The sequence below is a fragment of the Agelaius phoeniceus genome, chromosome 2, assembly GCF_051311805.1.
Source record: "Agelaius phoeniceus isolate bAgePho1 chromosome 2, bAgePho1.hap1, whole genome shotgun sequence".
In the NCBI taxonomy this organism is placed as follows: Eukaryota; Metazoa; Chordata; class Aves; order Passeriformes; family Icteridae; genus Agelaius; species Agelaius phoeniceus.
Window position 1 is genome coordinate 64,195,895 of NC_135266.1, and position 24,160 is coordinate 64,220,054.

General features: G+C 38.0%; 1 protein-coding gene across 15 annotated transcripts in view; it reads left to right on the top strand.

The window, feature by feature from the left end:
- LOC129134785 (uncharacterized) overlaps window positions 1–24,160 on the top strand; it is a 34,731-nt gene that overhangs the window by 1,595 nt on the left and 8,976 nt on the right. The window contains exons 1-9 of one of the 15 annotated variants that reach the window (XR_013180924.1): window positions 238–399; window positions 1,735–1,867; window positions 5,062–5,136; window positions 7,709–7,779; window positions 8,271–8,452; window positions 10,436–10,662; window positions 10,778–11,069; window positions 13,878–21,686; window positions 23,125–23,229. Coding sequence is in view for 2 of the 15 variants with exons in the window: in XM_077173710.1 (XP_077029825.1) it covers window positions 1,735–1,867; window positions 5,062–5,136; window positions 7,709–7,774 (274 nt within the window). In the remaining 13 variants the exon portion in view is untranslated. Of the gene's footprint in view, window positions 1–237; window positions 400–1,734; window positions 1,868–5,061; window positions 5,137–7,708; window positions 7,780–8,270; window positions 8,453–10,435; window positions 10,663–10,777; window positions 11,291–13,877; window positions 23,230–24,160 lie in introns of those variants that run through there. The other 14 variants (XR_013180925.1, XR_013180919.1, XR_013180922.1 and 11 more) reach the window with 14 other exon arrangements.

Here is a 24,160-nt window from a genome sequence, read left to right on the forward strand (position 1 = left end):
AGGGCTCTTCATTCAAATTCGTTAGCGCCAGCCCCGCCGCCCCGGGGCATGCCGGGAACGGGGGGGGGCGCGCGGGGGCTGAGGCGGCAGCGCCGCACGGACACGGCGCTCGCTGTCAATGCCGCCCCTCCCCCCCCGCTCCCGCCGCCCGCGCGCGCGCTCCACGCCCTCCCCGCTCACCGCGCGCTCCCGACCCAACCGCCGCTAATGGGGAAAGGGGGGGGTGGGGGGGGAAGAGAGGGAAGGAGGGAGGGAGAGAGAAAGAGAGAGGGAAATGTCACCCGGAGCCCGGGCCCGCGGGGGAGAGGTGGCGCGTTAGAGATGTGTGTGGGAGAGAGGGAGCGAGAGAGAGAGAGAGAGGGGGAGCGAGACCTCCGCTGGCCCCGCGAACTTGTCAAGGTAAAGGCGCCGGTGGAAGGGAGGGGGGTGGATAGGGGGGCACGACAGCGGATTTTGGGAAGGTAGGGAAAGGAAGCCTGGCTGGGGGAGGGGGATGTGCGCCAAGAGGACCTGAGGAAAATATGAACAGCGCCTCCCCCCCCGCGCCCCCCCGCGCCTCCAAGGACCCCCGCGGCTCCCGCTGCGCTCAGGTTGCAGCCTGACCCCCCTTGTCCCCCACCATGGCCGCGCACCCCGCCGCAGCCAGAGGAGCGTTCGGAGCGCTCGGCTCTTGCCCGCAGCGCGCGGGCCCGATCCCGATCCCGACTGGCAGCCGCCGCTCCCCATCCCCCTCCTGCCGCCGCACCGGCTCCGGGCGGCAGCGCCCCGGGGCGCCCCCCGGCCGGGCTTGCGAGCAGCCCCTGAGCGGCGGAGCGGAGCTGTGTGGGCTCATCCCAGGGCAGAGCGGGCCCGGAGCGGACTACACTGGTCATTGCAAAAAAAAAAAAAAAAACCAAAAAAAAAACCAAAAAGAAAACCAAACCAAAACAAACCCCAAACCAACTAAAATACCCCCCACACACACAAAAAAAAAAAAAAAAAAGAAAAAAAAAAGGCAAAAAGCCCTCTCGGAGGAACTTCACACAGCGAGGTTCAACTCGGGCAGCGCTCCCGCCTCGGTTGCGCGCGAGCGCTCGGAGAGAAGGCGAACTTTCATTTTCACGCCGCATCCTCCCCTCCCAAGCTGTGACTGATCGTAACATACCTGATGGCCGGGTTAGTGCTCCCACCCGCGTTTCAGGGATGGGGAAGCCGAGATGGAGGTTAGCGAGCTGCCGAAAGCCGCGGGGGGAAGGCAGGCTACAGTGCTACCCGAGCCACTCTCTGCCTGCACTTGACTTGTGCCTCATGAAGGGTCCTTCCCTGGGAGTTCCGCAGACCCTGCCTCGGCTGGGAGACCCAGCGCATCCCTGCCAGCCGCTCCTCGAGCTTTCTGCCTTCAGGGTTTCGGGGTTTTTTTACTAATCTGATGCACTTTTTAGAAAGGGAAAGGAAAGCAGGGGCCTCAGACCTGCAAACTGTTGTTCTCATGACTTAGGGGAAGATTTTTCAAAAGTACATAATGGGCGTCTGGGAGCTCTGCTCCCACTGACTTTCAAAATCTTCCCTTCACGTCTGTGAGCAAGTCCTCTTGAACTCGGTTGGACTGCTGGCAGACGAGCGCTAGAAGGCTCAGGGCCTAATGCTTTTCATGATTCCACTGCTCCCTGCTAGAGCTGCACTGACAAAATATAAGCAGAACAAGTTTTGAAAGGGAGAGGTAATTTCTCTCGCTCTCTTTTTTTTTTTTTTTAGCCACCGCTACAGTACAAAACACCAAGCTTTTGGGCTCAAAAAGCCTAGACCATCATGGCTACAAAAACTGCTGCTGCTCAGAGAGTATGTAATTCTGGAGCTCCTTAAGGAAAAAAGTAGTGTGATGCAACATGTAAGTAATCACATAGCAAATATTATGCATTTATATTATTATATTTTCCTCTGAACTGAAGTTTGGTGCTGCTAAAGAAACTGATTCCTAATTTTCTAAAACCAAGTTCTCAATGAAAATGAGCCAGATGACAAAACTTCAGATCGTAAAGCCATTCTATTAAGAAGGAGGAAATATAAATTATTTGCAGTATCTTTACTTCTTTGCTCTTTTATTAAAATTACTCTGAGCAAAATTTTTGAAAAGTATGCCTTTCAACTGAAAAGAATGGTAGTACATATTTTCTAATTTTTTTTTCCCTGAAGGTTATGTGCCTGTGAAAAAAAAAACTTTGCAGTAGAAATAGCAGTGAAAAGAGTAAAGAAAAATATAAAATTATGGTCTTGCTGATACCACTTATCTGTACTTATATTTTGTATAGTTTTGCCCTAAAATAATTCTAGTTATTATTTTCCACCCATTTTTCCAACCCTAATATAAAAATAAGATGTAGAAAATAGTGTGTCAATATTCTGTGATATACTGTTTCTGTGATGCATGGTATTCTTTTATATGAACAGGATGCTACTTTCAGATATCATTCCTAAGATTTCATTAAGATTTTTAATGAAAGTGAAATTTTTACATCCCCTAATATCTAGTACTTGCTCTCAGGTTCCATTCGTAATGCACACAGGCCCTGTTCTGCACAGACTGAAATGTATATTATTATGTGTAAGCACACTGAGAAGTTCTCTTTATTATTATGCTCTTGTGTTTCGGACTTACAAAGCTAACAGTGACATTACACAATCATTATTCTCAGAATTACTTAAGACTGCATAAAGCTTAAACCTAATGTGATAGTCTTAGTTTACACCTTCCATCCATATCTCTTAAATAATGCACAATTGCAATAATTTGTGGATCAGAATGGGTAAATATTTAACTGAGAATATTTAGAAGAATATCAGAACAATTTAGAAAAGCAATTGCTGTAGTGTAAAAATCCATGTAAGAGGAGGTGGCTATTGCATTCTTTAGCTGTAGCGTCTGGGAGAAGATCATCAGTGTGTTTCCTCAGTGACTAGCCAAGCCAAAAAGTCACAGCAGGAACACAGCTGAGGACAGAAGGAAAGAAAGGGATTTTGAGCCTCACCAAAAATAATGTAAATCTTTTAGATCAAATTTCCATCCCAAACAAATTGGACTCATCAGAGTGGTGGTTGTCTTATCTGCTGTAGAAGGAGATATAGAAACTGCAGATAAGCTGCAGTTTCTATAATCATTTCTTCATGCAGTTCTCATTCTGAACACCTCCTCATAGTGCCTGTCCTGCATTACAGGTCCTTCTCCTCAGAGAGTGCCATTAAATTGTCAGAGAATCTCCTCATACAGTAAGAAGTGACATGACCAGCATTTGTCATATTATCTGCTCTTTTCTTGCCAAGGGAAGGAGCATGTGCAATTGAATGTGTTCAGTTTATTGTATCTGCCTTTTCTTCCATACACATTATGTCTTTATGTTAGTGAGATAAGGCTGAAGTAATATGTTTTGTTCTTCAAGCAAGGTGCAGTTAGATTTCTGATGGCCCTTAGTTCTTGGGCAGTTTCATTCATTAGACTGAAAGTTCTGTCTGTAGAACTTTCAGCATTTTTTCCCACTTCTTGCCTAGATGCTCTTATGTCAGGAGTGGGAAACTGTTGCCAACTGGATCCAGTCTAGAGACCTAGAAAGCTCTTCTTTAGGAATCCTGGTTTTATGCCCTGGAGAATCCTGAGCCTCCAAATTTGTAAATTAAAAGTCTAGAGAAAATCAGTGTAAATAAGGGCTTATAATAACCTACATTGCTAAGATGACATCCCCCCCAGCTTCCTGTACTTGGAGTTTCCTATATGCACAGGCTTTGTGCTTGGATATACTGGATTGCTTAGATCCAGTTGAGAGGTGGCAAAACCAAAGCAAGGCACTTGTCTGCTGAAATGACACAGAAACTCATAGCTAGGGATGGTTAGAAAGCTGGAGGCTGTCTTCTGGCTCAGGCATGCATTACTTTACAAATTACCTTGCTATGTGTTTTTAAGATTTATTTTACAACTGTGAGGATTAGAGGAATTTGTTGTAATGAAAACTGGCATTGTGTCATTACTCTGTAACTTTTTAGTTAGATCATTTGGCTTGCCTGGGTTCTTGCATGTTTTTCTATTTCATCTGGAAAGTTCCTAGGTAATTTAGACCAATTGGGGGGCACTAAGGTACACCCACATGATTATAATAATTGCACACCTACATATTGTTTTGGTATTCAGTGTTTGTACTGTATCTGGACATATAGCCAGTGGAAATTTGAATTTTTTTTCCTACTTATTTTTCTAATTTGAGCCCTGCCTTGCCCCTGATGCTCATCCAGCCTTCTAGATCCTTGTTATAGGTTCATCTAAGCCTCCCTTCAGGCCTCCCCTGTACATTTCGTATCACTTGAAGTTTAAAGTTTCAGTTTAATAACCTAGTAACTGTAGTTGGGCATCCTCCTTCATGTGTATTTTGCTTTCTGCTGTAGCCATTCAGTCTCTATTTTACCCTGATAAATACCCTGAAATTTGGAATTCATTGCTTTGCAATTTTAGTCTGCTTGCAATGATAGCAGTTATAATCTAGAAAGGACTGAAGTGGACAGCATTTACCGCAGTACAATGAAAACAGAGTTTTGAATTTGCCAGAATAAATCTGGTCTAAGGATACTTCTATAGACTGTAAGGACTGCAAGAAGTATGTGCTGGCTTAGGACATGCATATGCTTTATTAGATTTCCTATATACTTCCATGTGAAAAATAAAAGTAGCTTTTTTTTTTTACCTCCTGATCTTTCAAGAGCAAACCTTCAATTTATATTTTTTTAAACCACTAAAATACTCAATATGGCATAAACACTAGTGGTGTAGTCATCAAAAGGTTGGATTTCTATGTTTTGTTAGCATCTTATAGTATTGACTCCTACATATCTATAGGCCTGACTCATAATAACAAACCTATTCCTGAGGATTTAATAAGGAGTTGGTATTAAACTTAGGTTCTGTGGTAAAGTTTTGCTTAAATGGTCTAACTGTAACTTCTAAACATTTTAATATTTTTGTGAATTTAATGGTTATGAAAAGTTCTGTCTTGGTATCTGTGAAAACTGAAGCCCACTCTTTTATTGATGGATTATTTACAGCAGAACAGTGGCCAAGTGATCTTCTCCACAGCAGCCATGAACTTCAATCTTGAACCGAAGAAGACTCATCAAATGGTGAGAAAAGAGTGTGGTTGTCATGACTTTTAAGTTAGGGAGGCTCTATTATTTTTTCCTGTTTAGCACTGATTCTTTTATTTAATAGGTATTGAAGTTAGTTTTTGTGGGGTAATTTCTGGGACCATAACATAATTTTTCCTCCACACCCCATATTTCAGCTGTTAATTTTTCAAGCTTTGCTTTATTCCTTGCTGTCCTTAACTTCAAAAATAATTGTTAGTGATACACTGAATTCATTAGTTAATTTCTTTATTACTTTCTTTAGCCTTAGTCCTGTTCAAATGAATACTTTTAGCACTCAAATGAATACTCAATAGCACTACTCAGAAGAGTAAAGTTCAGAATATATGAAGCTGTTTGAAAGACTGAAGTTTAAATTTTACAGATGTGAGTGCCTGCAACTAAATGAAATGCTGCTGAAATGACTGCAGGAGTGGGGAATCTGAAAGTGCTTTTAGCTAGTATTAGTTTGTTTGCTCTTTTGCATACAATTTGTTTCTTTTAAGACTGAAAGATGCAAGATGTTAATTTGCTTCTCTATTTTCCCAGTTTCTAGGAAGTTTTGAACTCTGAACTTCACAACATTTATAAAATTTTAGTAGTGTTCATAATTCTGGGAAGAACAAAACATTATTTTGTTTAGCCATTTTGTGAAAAGGTGACTGAATATAGAGGAACTATTTCTCTTTCTCCTTAATCAGGTCTTTAAGCCTAGTCATAAGAATCACTCGGTAATCATTTTTATATGTATGGGTTTATTAAGCATGGATCTTAAAATGAGGAGTTTCCTTTCTTTTAGAGATATAAATAAAGGATGGTAGCAGGGGCTTGCTTGTGTAAGAATATAGTTCTTAACTGTTGTTGTTGACTTCCTGATAATTCAGGTAGGTGACAGTTTAAAATAATGGTGCACAGAATGATCCATAGCTCAGGAGATGGATCACAGTGACCAGAAGTTCAAAGAATGCTGAGAGATGCCCCAGACATTTTTGGTATCTCAACAAATCAATTTTTGTTTTCCTTTAGTAACTGTATTGTAGAGTAAGGAGTAAAAGGGACAGAACCCTATTAGCAGCTTATGATTTCCACAGTTTATCCTCTTGGAATATGGGATATTTACCCTGTTTCAGCTGTTTTCCAAACTGGGTTTGGAAGCACAAATGTGTTTAAATGGCCAAGAGAGATGCTGAGCCCTTTTTGCCAACATCTGAGCTACACCCTGTGTTAAGAATTACTTTTGTACTGTTATCAACCACTAAACTTGCTTGACCTCTGCCAAGGTTCTTTACCATTTCATGTTTTAAAAACAAGGTTTAATACTTAAACCAGAAAGAAGCAGCAGTTTTCAGGCACAGTGCATTGATATGTAACCCAGAGGTCATTTATTTTTAATACAGATTCAACAATCGGTTTCTTTGTTCCTTCTCAGCCATTTTTTCTTTGGTTTTCTTTTAGAGAGCTGATTCTTGAATTAATTTTGAGCATTTAACTATCTGCATTCTCTTCATCAGTTAATCTTGCACTTAAGTAAAAATACTTGCATGAGTGTGGGAGAGAAGAGTCTGAACCCACATTAGTCCCTTGCATCTTGTATTGACTTAGCCTATCTGGTAATCAATGGGCTGGATCCCAAATAGCACCAAAGTGTGAGTCTGTTTATAGGGTAAGGAGCTGAGGCTCAGTTTTGGATGTGTTTTTGATACTACAGACCTAGTGAAAAATAACAATAGGATGTAAATTGATTTCCAGCTTTAAGGCCTTCTTTAGTTGCTTAGCTGAGCAGAGTTTAGTAACTCCAAATGCTTAAAGTTAAATGGTTTTAAGGTTTTCATGAGGCATTTTTTGAATTGATATAACTCTTTCACTTTGACGGAAGAAGAGGTAGGCCAATGTCAAACTGTTTTGAAAGGCTTGTTTTCATTACCCTGCTTAGAATGTAACTTTGTTTCTTTTGTTCCATCCCCATTTGGCTGAATCACTTTCACTTCCCTGACTCTTCTAATACCTGTTGCATCCTGCTAACCTTTCCTCTAATGTTCAGTTTTCTATTAACTTTTCCACACTGATTATTCTTTGTCTCTCTTCTTTTTTTTACTGGAGTTTTAGAGAGGTCATTATACTTCTTCAATTTCTTTCCTTCCTTCTTCTGTAATCCAGCAACATATAAACCCCTCTGATTTCAAGTTTGCCTTTTCAGTGAGAAATACACAAGTTAAAAATGTAGTGCTATATCAATAGAAAGGGTAAACAGAGAATTGTCGATGCCATTTCTAGAAAAGGAACTGGGTTTTGCATATTATTAAAAACTATTACCTAATTTTGGATACCAGGATCTAGGCAGTAAGATCAGGATCACCTTAAAGTGATGCAGTAAGATCGCCTTAAAATGATGCTTTAAAAATCACTATGCTTATTCTAAAAAAAACCCTAAAAACCAAAAAATAACCAACCTAACACAAAAAAACCCAAAAACAAAACAACAAACACAAAAGTACAATTATACTGAATGGACTGATTAGACTTGATGTGGCTCTTTTATTGAACTGTCTGTCATTGAAATTTTTTTAAGCCTAAGGAAAGACAGTATGGAGTTGGAAGAGAAGCATGGATCTCCATGAAGGGCAATCAGTTGTAGTCATGGTAAGTTAAAAAAACCTACTGTATTTCTGTTAAATTATTACCTTTATGAAGCAACCTGTATTCAGGACCCTGTTCACATTGCAAAATGAATCTAGTTTTATTGAAAGCCTCTACATTCATTTATGCTATCACTGTGTAACAATTGTGTTCTGTTGTATCTGACTTTGTGGTGTAACTCCTGAATGAAAACAGTAAGTGACATAAAAATCATTATTATCACAGTGATTATGCTACAGTGTTTTCATGCCTAGGTTCTGAGCAAAACAAGATATATTATAGGATTGTGTTATCTCCTAATAACTTTGAAATCCACTGCTTAATTTCAGCTGCATTTGATATAGAGGTAGAGGTCACAAAGTCAAGTTTCTGCAATTTGAATGAAATTTAGCAGCTGTGAGTGGAGAAGGGACTCAAGTTAGTGCCCCTGGGGTAGAAAAAGCTGCAGCATGGACTCAGAAATTTTCTATTCTCTTCAACCTGTTGCCTTGCAGGTCAGCATGCTTGGTTGGTCTGCCACTCAACACGTGTAGCTCAGACCTGGCCACAATGTGAGCTGCTTCCTGTTCCTCTAAACATCAGAAGCTGAAATCTAGAGAAATCTGTTTAGAAGAGACTGGGTAAACAGCCAGGCTAGCTTGGTACAAGTGTGTTGGTGGCATCTGTAAGCATGTAGGTAGGTAACTACACTTCATTATTTCTGCGAGTCATGAAAAAGCCTTGGTTTTGCCAGGGCCTTCTAGTCTTCCAAAACACTTGTGAATCATTCCATGATATGGTGTTTTCTATACCTGAATTAGAAAAATGTTTTTCTTGTCCATGTCAGAGAAGGGAACTGTTGAGACAGCTTCAGTATTTAATTTCTTTGGCTGTTTGTATGTTAGCTCTGAGCTATTTCTTAGGCTGTCAAAATTGTAAAACTGTGTTTTCAGGTCTCTCCAGAAACTGACTGTAATTTAGACTGCAGCTACGTGTCCCTGACCCATCCTACAACCTACTCTTTTGGAACAGTGCAGAAAATATGCATTGTATTCCAATATACTTCATTTGTGAAGAAAGATGTGGAGCTAGATACAGAGAGAGAAAACAGTATTAGGGTCAGGCTTCATCAAGTTACCACACTGCATTGCAACTTGAGAAATGCAAAATCACAGCTGTGTGATTTCGTCACCAAAATCATTCTGAAAGGTCTTGTCTGCCCATTCATCTGAGTCAGTGAGAAATGGGCAGATTACAATTGCCAGAGGTGCTGGGTCACTCACTGTACAGGCTCAGGTAGGCACACTAACTTGGCATATGCCTGATATTTAAAAATTTTCTGTGTTGTGTTAGACGGGGGTCAAGATACAACACTCTTTAAACAAAATTTAGTGTAGCATATTTAAAAGCAGTTGAATTTCTCAGAATAACAAGCCCAAGAGTCATGCATATGAAATGTAAAATTTGAAAGAAGTAACATGAGAAGAAACACTTCCAGTTCAGTATCATAAGGTAACTGTCTTCAAATGTCAAATTTTGTTTGCCCAGTTGAAAACCATCAACCTCGCAACAAGGAACAAAAGCTTGTGATACTCTTTTCCATTTTCTGCTAATTTTCATGGGGTTTTTTTCACAAAATCAAAGCTAAGAAGAGAACAATTAGTCATTACAAAAAAAACCCTTGAACAAACTGCATTCAATTTTATGTAACTTTTGGGTTGTCAGATTCTCAAATCCTTTCATTTGGTCCCAGCTTTTTTGTTTATTTGTTTTTAAGTATTGTTGTTTCTTCTGCAGAGCTATCTGTATTAAAGGAATGAAGAAATGTTTTTTTGCATGTTTCTAGGACCTGTTTGTTCTTAAAACCTTTATCACTAGTAGTCTTGCCTAGTATCACCAGTTAAATATTACTTAATGGAACCTATGGCTATCTGTTTTTGAAATGGTTATAACATATAAACATATTGTAATTTATAACATTTTCCTTTTAAAGATCAATCTAGATGTGTTTTTAATAAGAAGAGTAAGGTCAAATAACGGATGTTAAGTTTTGTGTGAACAGCAAAGTGGTGGTGTGTTGTTTAACTATGTTGTGTGCTTCCTGTGTTTTAAATGGTGTTCACAAAGTCCCTAAACTTAATAAAGGTTTTCATAAGGATTGTTTGTTTTAAAAAGATACCACTTTTTGGTCTAAAAATTACTAATTCTAAACTGCTTTTCATTATGTATTTTTGAAGACTTCAGTCATGGATGCTACTGTATGTGGTCAGATACTTTCACAGTCATGAAGACCTCAATAAATTCACAGACCTATGCTGCATCCCTAAAGTGGATGTTGTGGGACAGACTTTAAGAGGGTTGAAGCACTAAAAAGTGACTTGCACAATAGACCAAGGAAACTAGCATAATTAATTTTTAGAAAGTGATAATTAAAAAATTATATTTCAATTAATATCAGTAAAAGCTTCCATAATGTGCTGTCACTACATGTAAAATTCATAAGCAATTTTAAGCCAACATTCTTTAAAGAAGGAGCTAAAAATTCCTATTAAAAATATGCAACTTAAAGATGTATGGAACTCCTTTATTATGTGCTAAATGCTGTAATAAAACAGGCTATCAGTAGGTTTTGCTGCATGTTACTAATTTTATTTTTTTTTTAATCTTGGTATTTTTGCAGGTGTGTGGAAGAACAGGTCCTGTTCTCGCTGTTGTTACTCCCACATAGGCAGACTCTGTAATTGATTATGTGTGGGTAGGGCCCTATTGAAATTCAGGAGATTCTGCAGTAGTGCGGGGTTCTTTTTGTGAGAGTTCAGTTGCAAGATCAGGACCCTACTGTGACTCCTTACTGTGCATTCTGTCACTGTCTCATTGATTGTACTGGAACCTGCCTGTTGGGATAATGTAAGTCCTGCTTTTCCCCCTCTTGTACTTTAGATGTGAATTAACCATAAAACATTTCTAATTAGAAAATTAGTATAATTTACATACATTCTTTTAATTATGTTTTTTTTGGCAGTACCAAATACTATATTCCTCAAAACTTCTTAATGGCACTGAGGCTTTGTGGATAGTTGGTCACATGATGAGAAAATTCAGCTGTAAGTACATTAAAATGATTGACTTTTTCAATAGTTAGTCTTTACTGATGTTGGCAAACTAATAGTGATAAAAATGTGAATCAAGAGGTTTGACTTATGTCAAATTACTTCAATTCTTTTTAGAAAATATATAGAGTATACCCATTAAGGATCTTATTATTCTTAGGTAATTCACCATGGGACCCTGAAGTTCTTCCCTACTGCAATTAGGTAGGGAGTTGAGAGTTGTTTGTTTTCTTTATTTTCAGAATGGTGTGTCTCTGACTTGCTCTGTGTTTTGATGGATAAACTTTTTGAAATTTATAGATCTATAAAACCTGTTTATACCACTAATATTTGTACAGATATTGCAAACTGATTTACTAACGTAATTGTCTTGCTGGGTTGAATACTGAAATGTTAATAAATATACACTTATATTTGTGTCAGTGTACCTTGGTTAAATTAAACTGAGCTGGCATTATGAGTGAATTTGATCGTACATGCTGATTAGCTATAGTCTTAAGCAGGGACTACATATTACCCATATCATATGTCAGTGGATTCACCCAAAAATAGCTATAAATATCTATGCTTGGGTTAAGGAGGAAGTTCTTTTCCTGTAGTTATGGGTACAGTCATTGCTTTGACTCCTGTTTTTATATACAAATGAGCAAAAACTACATGTAGGTGCTTTCCCTGTATAACAAAAGGGGCATTGTAAACTCTGTGCCCTTTTTTATGATGCTGTATTTCCTTTCTGGTATTTAAATTCAAGGATGTTTTCAGCTGTGTCTTAATCCAAAAAAAAAAAAAAAAGGAAGAACTGGAAATGTTACTGAATTTGTGGATAATTACCAAGGGGCTGTAAAGGTCTGGAGGAATTGTGTGTAGGGACAATTAGAGATTCTTTCTTATGAAGCAAGGACACAGATAATAATTGATGAATAAAGGTTAAGGAGCACAGGATTATTTTTATTGCTTGGCACAAGAGCAGCATGAAATGAAAGTAATTTGAAGAAAGAGCAAGACCAAAGAAAAATAGCTACCGATATTTTTCATTGCACTGAATATATGATAGATTTAAGTTTAAGATTTTCAGTAAATGCTTTTCTTAAAGTTTTTGGTTTTCTTCTGCTGGAGAGGAGTAGAAGAACTTCGAAGTGTTAAAGAAGACTCAGTGACTACTTGTGAATTACAGTATGAGTTGGGGATTCAAGATGACAGTTACAATTAAGAAGAGAAGACAATGGGTTGCTATATAAAATTAGTGCCAAGCAGAAGCCATAATTTCATGTTCAAACACAAAACTTAATGATTTTGAAATGTATCACCTTCAACAGCACTCAAACCACAATTTTATTATGTTAATTACAGGATGGGTATTTTCAGAGTTCTCATTTAAAAACCTGAACATTTATTCTTTTGAGATTTTGCAATATAAAATGAAATTGAGATTTTTCAGTATGAAACGAAATCATGATTTCATTTCAGAAACTGAAATGTTTCAGAACAGTGAATGTTTCATTTTGCATAAAGAATCCTGATGAGTGTATTTTCTTTTTAAAATGTGTAGACCTAAATGTTTGCCATTTTCACCTTTAATCCTACTGGCCATATATATATTTTACTTGCAGTAAGTTGGGTGAAAGAAAGGAAAGCAGAATTAGATTAGGTGATTGCAAAAAACCCCTAAACACAGCCTTCTAGCTGAGCCTCTACATCAGAAGGGCCTCAGAACAGATCTAATTTCAGAGGAGGAAAGGAAGGAAAGTGACATGCCAGTGAGTGGGTATGGGGAATCCTCTGCATCTTTCATCTCTGTCTGATTTTTTCTCTCATCACCACTGAGAGGCAGATCACCTGGGTGTGACTGCTTCCCCTTCCTGTGATTGCAACTTTCCAGTACTTTGAGGGAGATAATGGTGGGACATAGCTCTGTTCTGCCTGCAGCAGCACTGCTACTAATGTTTGGAAGAGAAGAAACTCTGAATTATCTCCTGCTGTAACCAGCTCTCCAATACTCACTGCTGCTTAGCCCTGCTGTTAAGTACCTGATCTGATGGTCCCTTTCATTTAACTCATGCCATGATGCTATAAATGACTGAAACAAGGACCAAAGCAAGGAAACAGATATCAAGAGAAGGAGATGATGTTTTGGAATGTAGGGGGTGGGCTTTTGCTGCACAGCTACACTTTGTCAGCTCTTGAGAATACCTCAAGAGCTGGGATGCCAAACTACAGCAACAGAGTAAGCTTCCTTCTGTGCACTGAGAAGGAAGAGCAAAGGAATGTGCCTGAACATTCAGCATGTTAATTGTAAGTCTTTGAGATCTCTTCCCCTACTGCTGTTTGCACTCTGCTTGTATGGTGACTGTCCTAAATGTAGCATGTCTTTATTTGTATCGAATGAGGCACTCCTCACATTGTAACATCAGGAACATTGTTTTTCTTCAACCCTTGAAAGTCAAAACATGGTAGCATAGATAGCTGTAACAAGTTAGGAATAAAAGTGACATGAAAGAATTTTCTTATTTCACAGTATTTATAGGAAAAACAATGTTTTATGTGTTTCAAATACCTTTTCTTTTCCAATCCTAAGCAGAATTAATGCATAAAAATTTTCTTCAGCAATGCCCTCAGTTCCTTATTTGCAGTTAGAACTATTACTCTTTAGTTAGTTAGTTTTTTTTAGTCTAGGTTGATGCCTTCACAAAACTTCTCTGAACCCTTCATGAATGACACCATCATGCTGTCATTTGTTTTATCATAAAATCTAGTGTAAACTTGCATTTTAGGAATCTTTTCCCAATCCATAAAGGATGATCATTATTCTCTGTCAGCAGGTTTTTCATCGATCAAGTCTTTATTAGAAAATCTTTTACTTTGCCTTGACAAAATGCAGCCTTGCCTTGCTCATTAGCTGTCAAAGTGCTGCTCTACTGTAAATACCATTTTCCAAACCTACTCCTTTGCTATTTTCAATTTCCTGCTTCATTTTAAAGCAATAAATATAAGCTATCTGTCTTTATTTTCAAGGCTCATCAGGACTACTTCTACCTGATACCTCTCCTTCAGTACCAAGAGGTTGAGTCTGGTTTTGATCAACATATGATGCCAACTTCCTTCATTCAATCATTGAATTTTCAGACCACACTGAATATTTTCTCCTCAGCTGCCTCTCATGTACTGGTTGAATTCTTCATAAACAGAAGTGTTCGTTATCTTCCCTCTAATTTTTTCTTGAAAGTTTTATGCACTGTGAAGCTTTAAGCAGTCCAACTAGACAACAGTTATACTGCGGGTATATAGGTGCCAATGGCTATCACAGTAGTACTGTGTCATTGCATTTGGACTCTGCCATAACCCTTCTGTTGCCTCTTTATGTAGAATTTAAGCATATCTATATTTTGTTGTGTGTTTATTCATGGCCCAGTGTAATACAAAGTGGCCCATGGTGAGGCCTTCCAAGATTTATGGTATTACAGATAAATAATAATGAATATACACTGGATGCTGCAGCATAGCTGTTGGATTCTGTTGTCCCTAATGCCACATCATAATTTAATGCAGAAAGAAGGTGCTCCAACCAGAGGCCTCACAAAAGGAAAATGAGTGAGTTGCAGCCAATAGAAAAAAATGCTAGCCCCAGAGGCCTTCTCAGCTGTCAAACTCAAGTCTATAGCTACTGCCATTGTGTCCTGAATGCTCTCCTCTCCCTCTCCCTCTCCCTCTCCCTCTCCCTCTCTCTCTCTCCCTCTCCCTCTCCCTCCCCTCCCCTTCCCGTATAAGGAAGTAAATGCAAATATCACAATGGTCTGCAGTGTATGCAGAAGGTCTTCTTACTTTTGTAGCAAACTTCATTTAATTCCTAACACAGCATCTTATGGTACAGAAATCTTTAATAACCATAATTGTGCCATTCATCAGTCCTTTTTTCAAGTGCCATTTGGTCTCTGTTGGGATCTTGGGTATCTTGGTATGTCCCTATCTCATAATGCTCTGCTTCCATTGTGCTTCAAAAGTAATGAGCCTTCAGAGAAGTGGTAAGGATTAATGCAATTGGGAATTCCCCAGGCATGTCACCCTCTTTCTGTAAGTGGGTCTGCACGTAAGCCTTTCTTTTAAAGGCACCCTGAAATGTCAGTGTTTAGATTGTACAGAGATGATGGAATGTTGAGTGCCTGGCTGATTACAGAGATGGTAGATTGGACTGTGCAGACAAATGGTGCAGTATGTACCAAAGAAAATATAGCCCAATAGTCTAATTTTATCAGAATAAACCACAAATTGTAGTTCTGTATGGTTCTATGGCTGAGTAGGAGAACTTTAGTAAGAGCTCAGCTAGCTGGAGGGATGGAGGTGAAATTGCTGTGAAATACTGTGGGAGCCTGGGGAGTCTGTACAACGCAAAAGCTTGATCCTAGCAACAGTTCTTGGTTATATATGTATAGACTGGATAAACTGAATGTTAGGCCTCATTAGGCCATCATGCACAGGCTGCTATTTAGATACCATTGAGCACTAATTTTTGAGCAAACAAGATAGAGAATCCAGAAGGAGAAAGACTGCCCTTGATTTAGTCTAGATCGACATGCAACAAGTGACTGTGGAAGAACCATTCAGTAGTGAGACATCATACTCAAGTTTGTTGTACTTGTCGGAGAAAAAAAAGCTTAAGATAAAATTTTTAAAAGTCCAGTCTTGTTTAAAAAAAAAATTGTATACTAATGAAGACACAGTTTAAATAAATATTCAAAATACACAGGGGCTTTGTTTTCTGATTCTAACCCAATTAAATAAGCCTTTTCCAACATAATTCAGCAGTAAAAGAAGCTACTAGAAATAAATAGAGATTTTTAAAAAAAGCAAAATCCAAGCAAGCAAAGCAGAAAAGAGCACAATTCTAGCAAGTGTAGACCTAGTATCAGGCAGAACAAAAAGATTTTGAAATGCAATGGGCTAAAATTCTAAAAGCCAAACCCCACATTTTTCCAGTGTAAATTTTGCTAGATGAGAGGTGAGGTTAATAGATAGTTGTGGTTAAGGAGAAAGACAAAGCCATTACAAAAAGAAATTGAAAGAAATTGAACTCATTGTGCTGGCAAGGTTTATGACAGGATGATTAGGGACATCCCCAAATAGGAGTTGTTTTTATAGGGAGTAGTTCAGATTTGATATCTCAATAAAAGGTTTTTTAAGAAATTGATTGAATACACATTAATAAATTACCCAATAACATGCTGTTCATTCAGTAGGCCTAGAACAATTCAGAAATTAAATTGGTGAGCAAATCATGAACTGTTTTGTATAATCTGGTATTTAAATTAGCCTTGATAACAGACGAATGGAAAGTAACAAATGTGACCCTAGTTTTGAAAAGGGTTTTAGGGATGGTCATGGACAAATGGACTAAAAAGTCAGGCTACCATGACAGACAAAATGCCAGTGATTGTGATGTAGCATACTGTTTATAGGAACATGGATAGGTGTAATAGCAACCATCATGCCTTTTGTACAAGTAGTTTTGTCTTAGAGTTTTGCCAGTTATTTGAAAGAGTCATTTCCAGATGCACAGGAAAAAGTGACCCAAAAGTTTTTAGAAGTTCTGTAACTGAAGACTGTTAACAAAAAGAAGTAGGGAATCGCTTAAAATTCTTTGTGGATTAGTAAAGGGTTAGAAGATAAGGAACAGTATAGAGACTAATGGGCAGTTTTAACACTACGCCCTCATGGAGATTTGTACTGGTACCTTTGCTGGTCCATCTGTTCTTAAACAGTCTGGAAAGGTGCAATTGTAAATATTGCAGATGATAAAAGGAAAATATTCACAGTTGGAGGCAGACCTAATGCTGACCCTGAAGAGCTGCAGAAGGATCTCACAGCAGGACCTGTGGTGATCCAGGAGCTGTGTCTGTCACAGTGGCCAGATATCGCTGACCCCACTGTTCAGCTGAATCCATCATCAGAGAGAGGCAGTGGCTGTTGGATTACAGCAGCCATCAGCCCATAAACCATGAGCTCAGGAGGCTGTGGCCAGTCCTGCCACTTAGGAAGGCAGGGACTTGTAGCTGTTCTTTTTAACAGCAGGGGCTGCAAAATGAAGAGAAGATTCTTTCTCCCTGTTTTCTCAGAGTTTTATAACTCCAGCAAGCTTAAAGTATGTGATTTGAACTTGGAGTTCCTGCCTGCTACAGGGCTGGAATATCACTGTTAAAGTGATAGGTAATGTCTTGCTGCTGCTCTGAGAAGCCAGGGCTCTCAAGATATTTTACTGGTGTTTGCATGGATTTTTAGCAGCTTCTATTAATTTCTTAAAATTGATCTGGATCTGTAAATAAGTTTGTTGTCCTCATTGATTGATGATAAATTTTTACACATGAATCAAGCGTATACTATTCCCATTTTCTTAAATCTGTAGATGTTTTTTTACTGTTCCTTTTTCTAGCTGTACCAATATTATGGATGTGCAGATCAGTTTTACTTCTACCATTCACTAACCTGTGGGCAATGGCAAATACCAGTTTGCTGCTACTTCAGAAGCTAAATGCAGTTGCAGGCCCTAAAATTAATTCCAGGGGAAATCAGATAAAAAAGCAGAAATATTTCATGCAGCAACCAGAAGGTCTGGGGGAGGAATGGAATAGAAGATATTGTACCTTTGCAACAGCTGGAATGGTTTCCAAGCTGTTGTCTGCAAATCCCTAGTGGACTCCAAGGCTATGGTGAATTGAACATCTGTTTGGCTAAACCATAACTGTGCTTTAAATAGTGTTTCCAATTAAAAGTTTGATAAGATGGGTGCGTGGTGGCTTTTGAAAATTGCTGAGGGCTGATAATGATCTGTTGCTCAAAACAAAGTGGGAACTGATGTTCTGGAGTGTATGAAAAAGGAGAGAGCACTCCCTACCTTCTCAGTTTTAGGTATGTTTTGTTCTCTTCACAAGAAGTAAAAGGTGCCCAGAAAGGAGCCAGGAAAAGTAGTCTGGCAGCATTAATCCTTCTGTCCCATCATGCCTTCCCCAGTAACAGAAGTATAGGGTTCTGAATCATTGTATTGTCCTTGAGTATCCCTGAAATTCTTCAATGGTCCTGCTTTTCATATATATTCCCAACTAGTAGATTTCGTTTTCTGGTAAGTAAGTATGATTTTTCAAGTCTTGGGTCCTTATCTGACAAAAACAAACTTGTCAACTCCTCTACTACAATATATATCTTTCTTTGAATTAAAGCCTAATTTCTCATTGCCAGAAAAACAGATTTTAGAATTTTCCATTCTGTCATTATTAATGGGCATAAACTTTCCTTACAATTATTAGCGTGTCTTATTACCCATTTGTTACTTTTTCAAAATCCCAATTGTATTTGACCAACTTCTTTTATTTCCCTGAATGATAATTTTACGTTGTAAAAAGCTTCTTTGACCTCATGTCATGTGTCTTATTACTTTTTTCTTACTATTGAAAATTTTCCAGCATCATAAAATATTTATATTATCAGTGCTTTTAGTTGCCCTTGACAGAGTTTTCTTCCCATTGTCCTGAGTACCATACAAGCACATCCATAAGTAATTTGCAGAGATGTTAGCTTTTCCAACCTTCTGTGCGTATTTTTGTTAGGAATTGTGGTGGTGTCAAATTTGAGGCACACTAAACTATAAGCTGTATTCAAGTCATATAAATATCTTAAAAAAATATCTTAAAGAAATAATTTGTCTGATCTAAAATCACTGTAATGCATTATGTGAAATTTAAACAAGATACTAGAAACAAATACTGCCAATAACTTTTTTAAAAGGATAAAGCAAGTTGACAGGTGCTCTGTTTAACCTTTTTATGTTCTGTTTTTCTTACTCATGTCTTTTGATATAAATGTGGAAATAAGGAGGGCTGTGCTTGTTTTTATATTATCTCGCTAAATACCTGTTGCTAGCTTACATGATTCTGCTGTTGTCTTTGGTCAGGCTTGAGCTACAAGCTGAATATGAGATTGAGGGGAATCTTTGCCTTGTTTGAGAAAGCAACTTGTAAGGAAGGAGAGAGTGACTTCTGCTATACTGTGGGAAAAGGTGGTTTCCTGAATTTACCTGTGAGCAACAGGAGAGAGGAATTTATGACGGCAAGGCATATGGGCATAGAAGCAGTGATGGGGTGTATTGTTAGGTCTGAGGATAAGTGCATAAGAATGAAGAATTTGGAATAGGTATCAGAGAAGGGGTTTCAATAAGAGTTGGAAAGATCACAGTTGGATAAATACACTGGGGTCAGTTGAAAGCCACATTACTAGAGAACATGGCTACAGCTCTCTGTCTGACTCTAGCTCATGCCACACTTGTCCTAGCTACACCCTTACCTGTCTTCTGGAATCTCAGCTTCTTCTCCAGTTTCTGCTCATGACCCTTTTAAGTGGAAAACCTACTTTCCTGCTTACACCAGGAACAATTACATGCAAAGGTACAAATGGTCCTGTAAATCTTTTACATCTAAAGCTAGTCTTCTGTCCCACTATACTTTCTTCAGCCTCCTATCTGCGGAGTTCTGCACTGCAGATGTAGATGGACAAAGGAATCACAAAATAGAATTATTTAGATTGGAAAAGGCCCTTAAGATCATCAAGTCAACTATAAATCTAACAGTAAAAGTCCACCACTAAACTGTGTCCCTAAGTGCTGTCTGTATTCACGTGTCTTTTAAATGCTCTGGTGCTTAACAACCCTCTCAGTGAAGAAATGTTTCCTAATATCCAATCTAAACCTTCTCTGGAACAACTTGAGGCCATTTCCTCTTATCCTGTCACTGCTTACTACCTGGGAGAAGAGACTGACCCCCACCTGGCTCCACTCTTCTTTCAGGCAGTTGTACAGAGTGATAATGTCTCCCCTGAACCTCCTTTTCTCCAGACTAAACAACCTCAGCTCCCTCAGCTGCTCCCCATAGGACTTGAGACCCAGACCCTTCCCCAGCTCCATTGCCCTTCTCTGATGCTCCAGCACATCCATGTCCTTGTAGCAAGGAGCACAGTACTGGCAGCATGGTCTCACCAGTGAATACAAAAGGATTCAAATGAGCTGCTGTGGAAAGCTGGCTGCACAATGGTAATTCTTCTCTCCTTTACAATGTACAGCTGGCATCTTCTCCAAGTGGGATATGTCCCATCATTCGAAATCTGCTGATTCATTTATTCCTTTTCTCCCTTCCTATGTAACTCATAAGAACGTGATGGAGTTTTTCCACATGATGAGTTATGACTTTTAGATAATGTTTGTCTTACTAAATGTCAGGAAAAAAGTCTTGGATTTCTAAAGCCTGGTCTCTTTGATTTGCATTTTTCTGAGATCTATGATCTTTCTAACAATAAATTAATCCACTGGATTATTACACCTACTGGTGTTAAATTGAAGTTTATGGACAGTGGGATTGCTTTTCATAATTATTTTTCACAAATCCCTAAAAAGTTGTTTATGAAGACTAAAGAGTCTGCAGAAAGACTGAAAGTAATGTCATAGAACACCCCCTTAAATGAAAAGGGTTTTTTAAATGGAGTGGGGTTTTTTTGGCACTGATCTTTTCATAAGCCTTCAGCTTTTATTTAAAAGTTTTCCTTCTCAATATTGATTATGATTGCACACTTACATCTATGACTAAACTTAGCTAACAAAATACATGATTTCTGCTCAAGCTTGGAACTCAGTAATTAATAATCCTGTCAGCACATGACTATACAAATAGATTATGTACCAAGATCACCATAACAATAGTAAAAAAAAAAAGCACTTTTGGGGTGGGGGGTGTTGGTTGGTTTGTTTTTTTTTTCTAAGAGGGTATGTTATTTTAAAAGGAAACTATTTTTGTGTTTCTCTCTTGATCGGATACTGGATATAGAGATCATTCTTTTAGTTAGTCAACATTGGTCCCTAAAATTTGCTTTACTTTTACTGTTTGTCATATGTCATTTTATCTTTAAAGACTGCCGGAGTTCATGGTTCCTGAGAAGTTACACCTTGAAGTTCTGGCACTATCTTCTACAAAGTAACTTACACTGAGCTGGCTTCCTGTTACTGTGTCAATGAAACATCAAATGTTGATACTGTGTGTGAAACAACATTTGATATTATGGCTTTAAGCTTTTTGAAAAAATACTATACAGATGGATTTTGTGTTTACAAGACCTGGCATTTAAAAATCTATGTCATGGATGCAGGTAATAAATGTTGTTTATTAATTGTTACAGGATAGAAAATACTTATATTTGTGTACAAGATGGTAGTCTTAGCTCTCGCTATTTTTATCTCCTAAATATCTAATAATAAGGTGGTTATAAATATTTAAAGATATTAATCATTTAATTTGTTGAAGCATTGTGTGCATCATTTAGAATGGCACTAAAGGAGAGAAATGGACATGCCCTTCTCATAACAGCTAAACATGAGAAGAAGGTAGCAGAGATAATGATATTATTCAAATTTATAGAAATCGTTATGTTTTGCTGTATGAGCATAGCTCTTTACAGAATGATCTCATCCAAAGGTTACAGTTATCTAAATAGATTCATTGCTGAACTTTATTCCAGTGCTTTTATATCTTTGCTGGAAGTAAGAGAACACAAACACTTGAAATTTAAGTTATTGATCTTCATCCATGCTACAACTTTCAGAATTTGGTATTTAACCCCAGGATTGGATCCATAGCTCTTTTAAATTCTGGAATTCCAGAAACTGTGAAGGTGAGCAGGAAAAAGCAAAGGAAGAAACTGAAACGGGGAGAAGGAACTTATTCTCCTTTACAAAAGGAAAGATGAAAAAAACTTAATAAGCGTAGGAGAAATAATAGGATGAAAGAGAGGAGTCAGGTGAGTATTTCCAGTAATATTTTTTATATAGTGCTCAGATATGTTATGCTTTGTGCTTACATGGAAAACAGAGTGAGAGTTCAGCTTTCTAACTGCTGTTCTGAGCTGTACTTTACTACCTGTGCATTTTAATTTTAGCACAGTCACTTCTAAGGAAGGCTTTAAATTGACTTTCAGGGCCAACCTGAATCAGAAAATTCATGCTGAAATGATGACTACCCCAATGTTTGTCTTCCCAAGTTAGTCTTAAAAACCCCACTTGTAGACATGAAGAAAATCAAAACCATTTTTAAAATATATGTTTCTGTTAATTCTAGTCACTAGCATTTGGGAAAAGGCAAAAGCAGGCATGCAGTAACAGTAAAGAGTGTCAGAATTTCTGTGTAAAACCTAATTGTAATAATACTGAAATTGAAAATAAAACCTGCTTATTAGCTGTTACTCAGTAGGATTAAGCAAAGTCAATCAATTCATAACCAAATGTAGCTGTAGAACAATGGGTTACTTACATTGGCACTCATTACAGGTTAGACACCAGTGTGGATTTCATCTGTAAGCTGTAATAAAATAAAATAAATTAGGAAATTGCAAAAAAAAGTTTCATTCAGTAATCTGTTTATGGATGTACTTGGTTTCTGCATGATTCACATAAGTATATATAGTACTATACCAAGAGTATATGTTTAGGGAAATCTTATACTTTTAAAACTCAGCAATTAACAAATATTCATAGTGACTGTAACTGGTCTTCATAATTACCATGCAAAGAACCATTTAATGACAGGGATAAGGATCTCCCATTTTTGTGCATTCACTCAATGGTAAGCATAAAACATTTTAACTGTTCACCTGAGCAACACTTCAGTGTAACTGAGCCCTGAGCTGATATATGGCAGAATAACACCCCCTCTAAAGGGGGACAGAGAGTGAAAATGGGTGGGGCAGGGAGAGGCCTTATGGTGCCACTTCACAATTTATTTTGGAATGGTAACATCTACTTTTTGGAATGTAGTGTATTAATTTCTGCTGATAGAGATAGGTCAGCATCAGAACTATGCTATAAATTGCTGTGTGATAGGGTTCCCATTCCTATGCCATGTCTGTGTCACTGGGCAGCACTTTTTAAGGGCACCAAGTAAAGATATGAATACAGAAAAACTAACATAACTGTACTCTTCGTTCTAAAAAAAAATGAAATTAAATGCAGATAAAATTTTAGAAGTTCTAAATAAGAGACTTTTTGGTCTGTTTTATGGTTAAGCCCTTGCTGTTATATTGTTTTGCATTGATGTTACATTATTTAATGTTTTGTGATTCTAAAATGGTTTAGGTCATATAAATTGTTCAGTACAAAATCCCATTTCAAGTATATTTAGATTCTAAAGATGTCTTTTAATTGCATTGTAACTGGCAACTCTGTGTTGTCTTCATGTAATAGGCAGTATCAAGATGACTGTATTCTGAAATAGTTATTAGTGGAAGACCACTCCAGTCCCAGGACTATGTCTCTCAGACTTTCCATATGGACAAGGAAGTGCCAACGGTGAGCTGTCCCTTTGGTGTCTTCCAGCCCCCAGATCACTGCCCAGGAGGAAAGCTCACTTTCCCATCCCATTCTCTGATTATTTATGCTTTGGTACTGCTGTTCTGTAAGCACACAGTCTTGGCTTTGCATCTGGCCTGGCAAGCTGGTGAAGGTGGTATGAAGAGGTTGTTTCCACAGACCAGTTCCACAATGAAGTTTTCTCCACAGACTGGGCTGTATACCAACTTTAAAACCAGCCCTTCACCCATGACTCTTTTATTTAATTATAGTTAGTTTAAAATAACCATTATAATATGTCACCATTACCATGACATTGGATTTTAGCATTTTTTCACAGCAGTATTTACTGTCTTTAGTAACAAATTACTGAAATATCAGCTATGCTATTTTAAGTATCAGTTAAATGTGATATTTAATTAATTGTGTCTTAAATTTTGGAATAGAGAATCCCAGTGATATTAAGCCTAATTTTTTATTTACAGCAGATAAACTTAAAGCCCAGTAGTATATAATTAGTTCTAACAGAAAAGTAAACTTTCTTTTATGGGGTCAGATTTCATTTTTGTGCTCAGTGTAGTTCAGATTTCATTTTTGTGCTCAGTGTAGTTCACACAAGTATTGTTCAGTCGTAAAAAATATTTTGCAGCACAAACCTATTACATGTTCTGTGCAGATGAAAGTCATTAGTAAATTTTCTTTGTTCACATTAAAGGAAGTTGAAAATATGCTGAATCACTTATTATTTTAATCCAGATGTTATTATCCATAAATATTCATCTTGGAGATAAAATGCTAGCTTCATAAATACCTAGTGAACATTGATTACATTTCAAATATGTGATTCAGAGTCTAAGATTCAGATCTTAGGATGGGATGAATCGCCCTCTGGAGGTGCCCATTTTAGTTTGCTGAATTCACAGTAATCCTG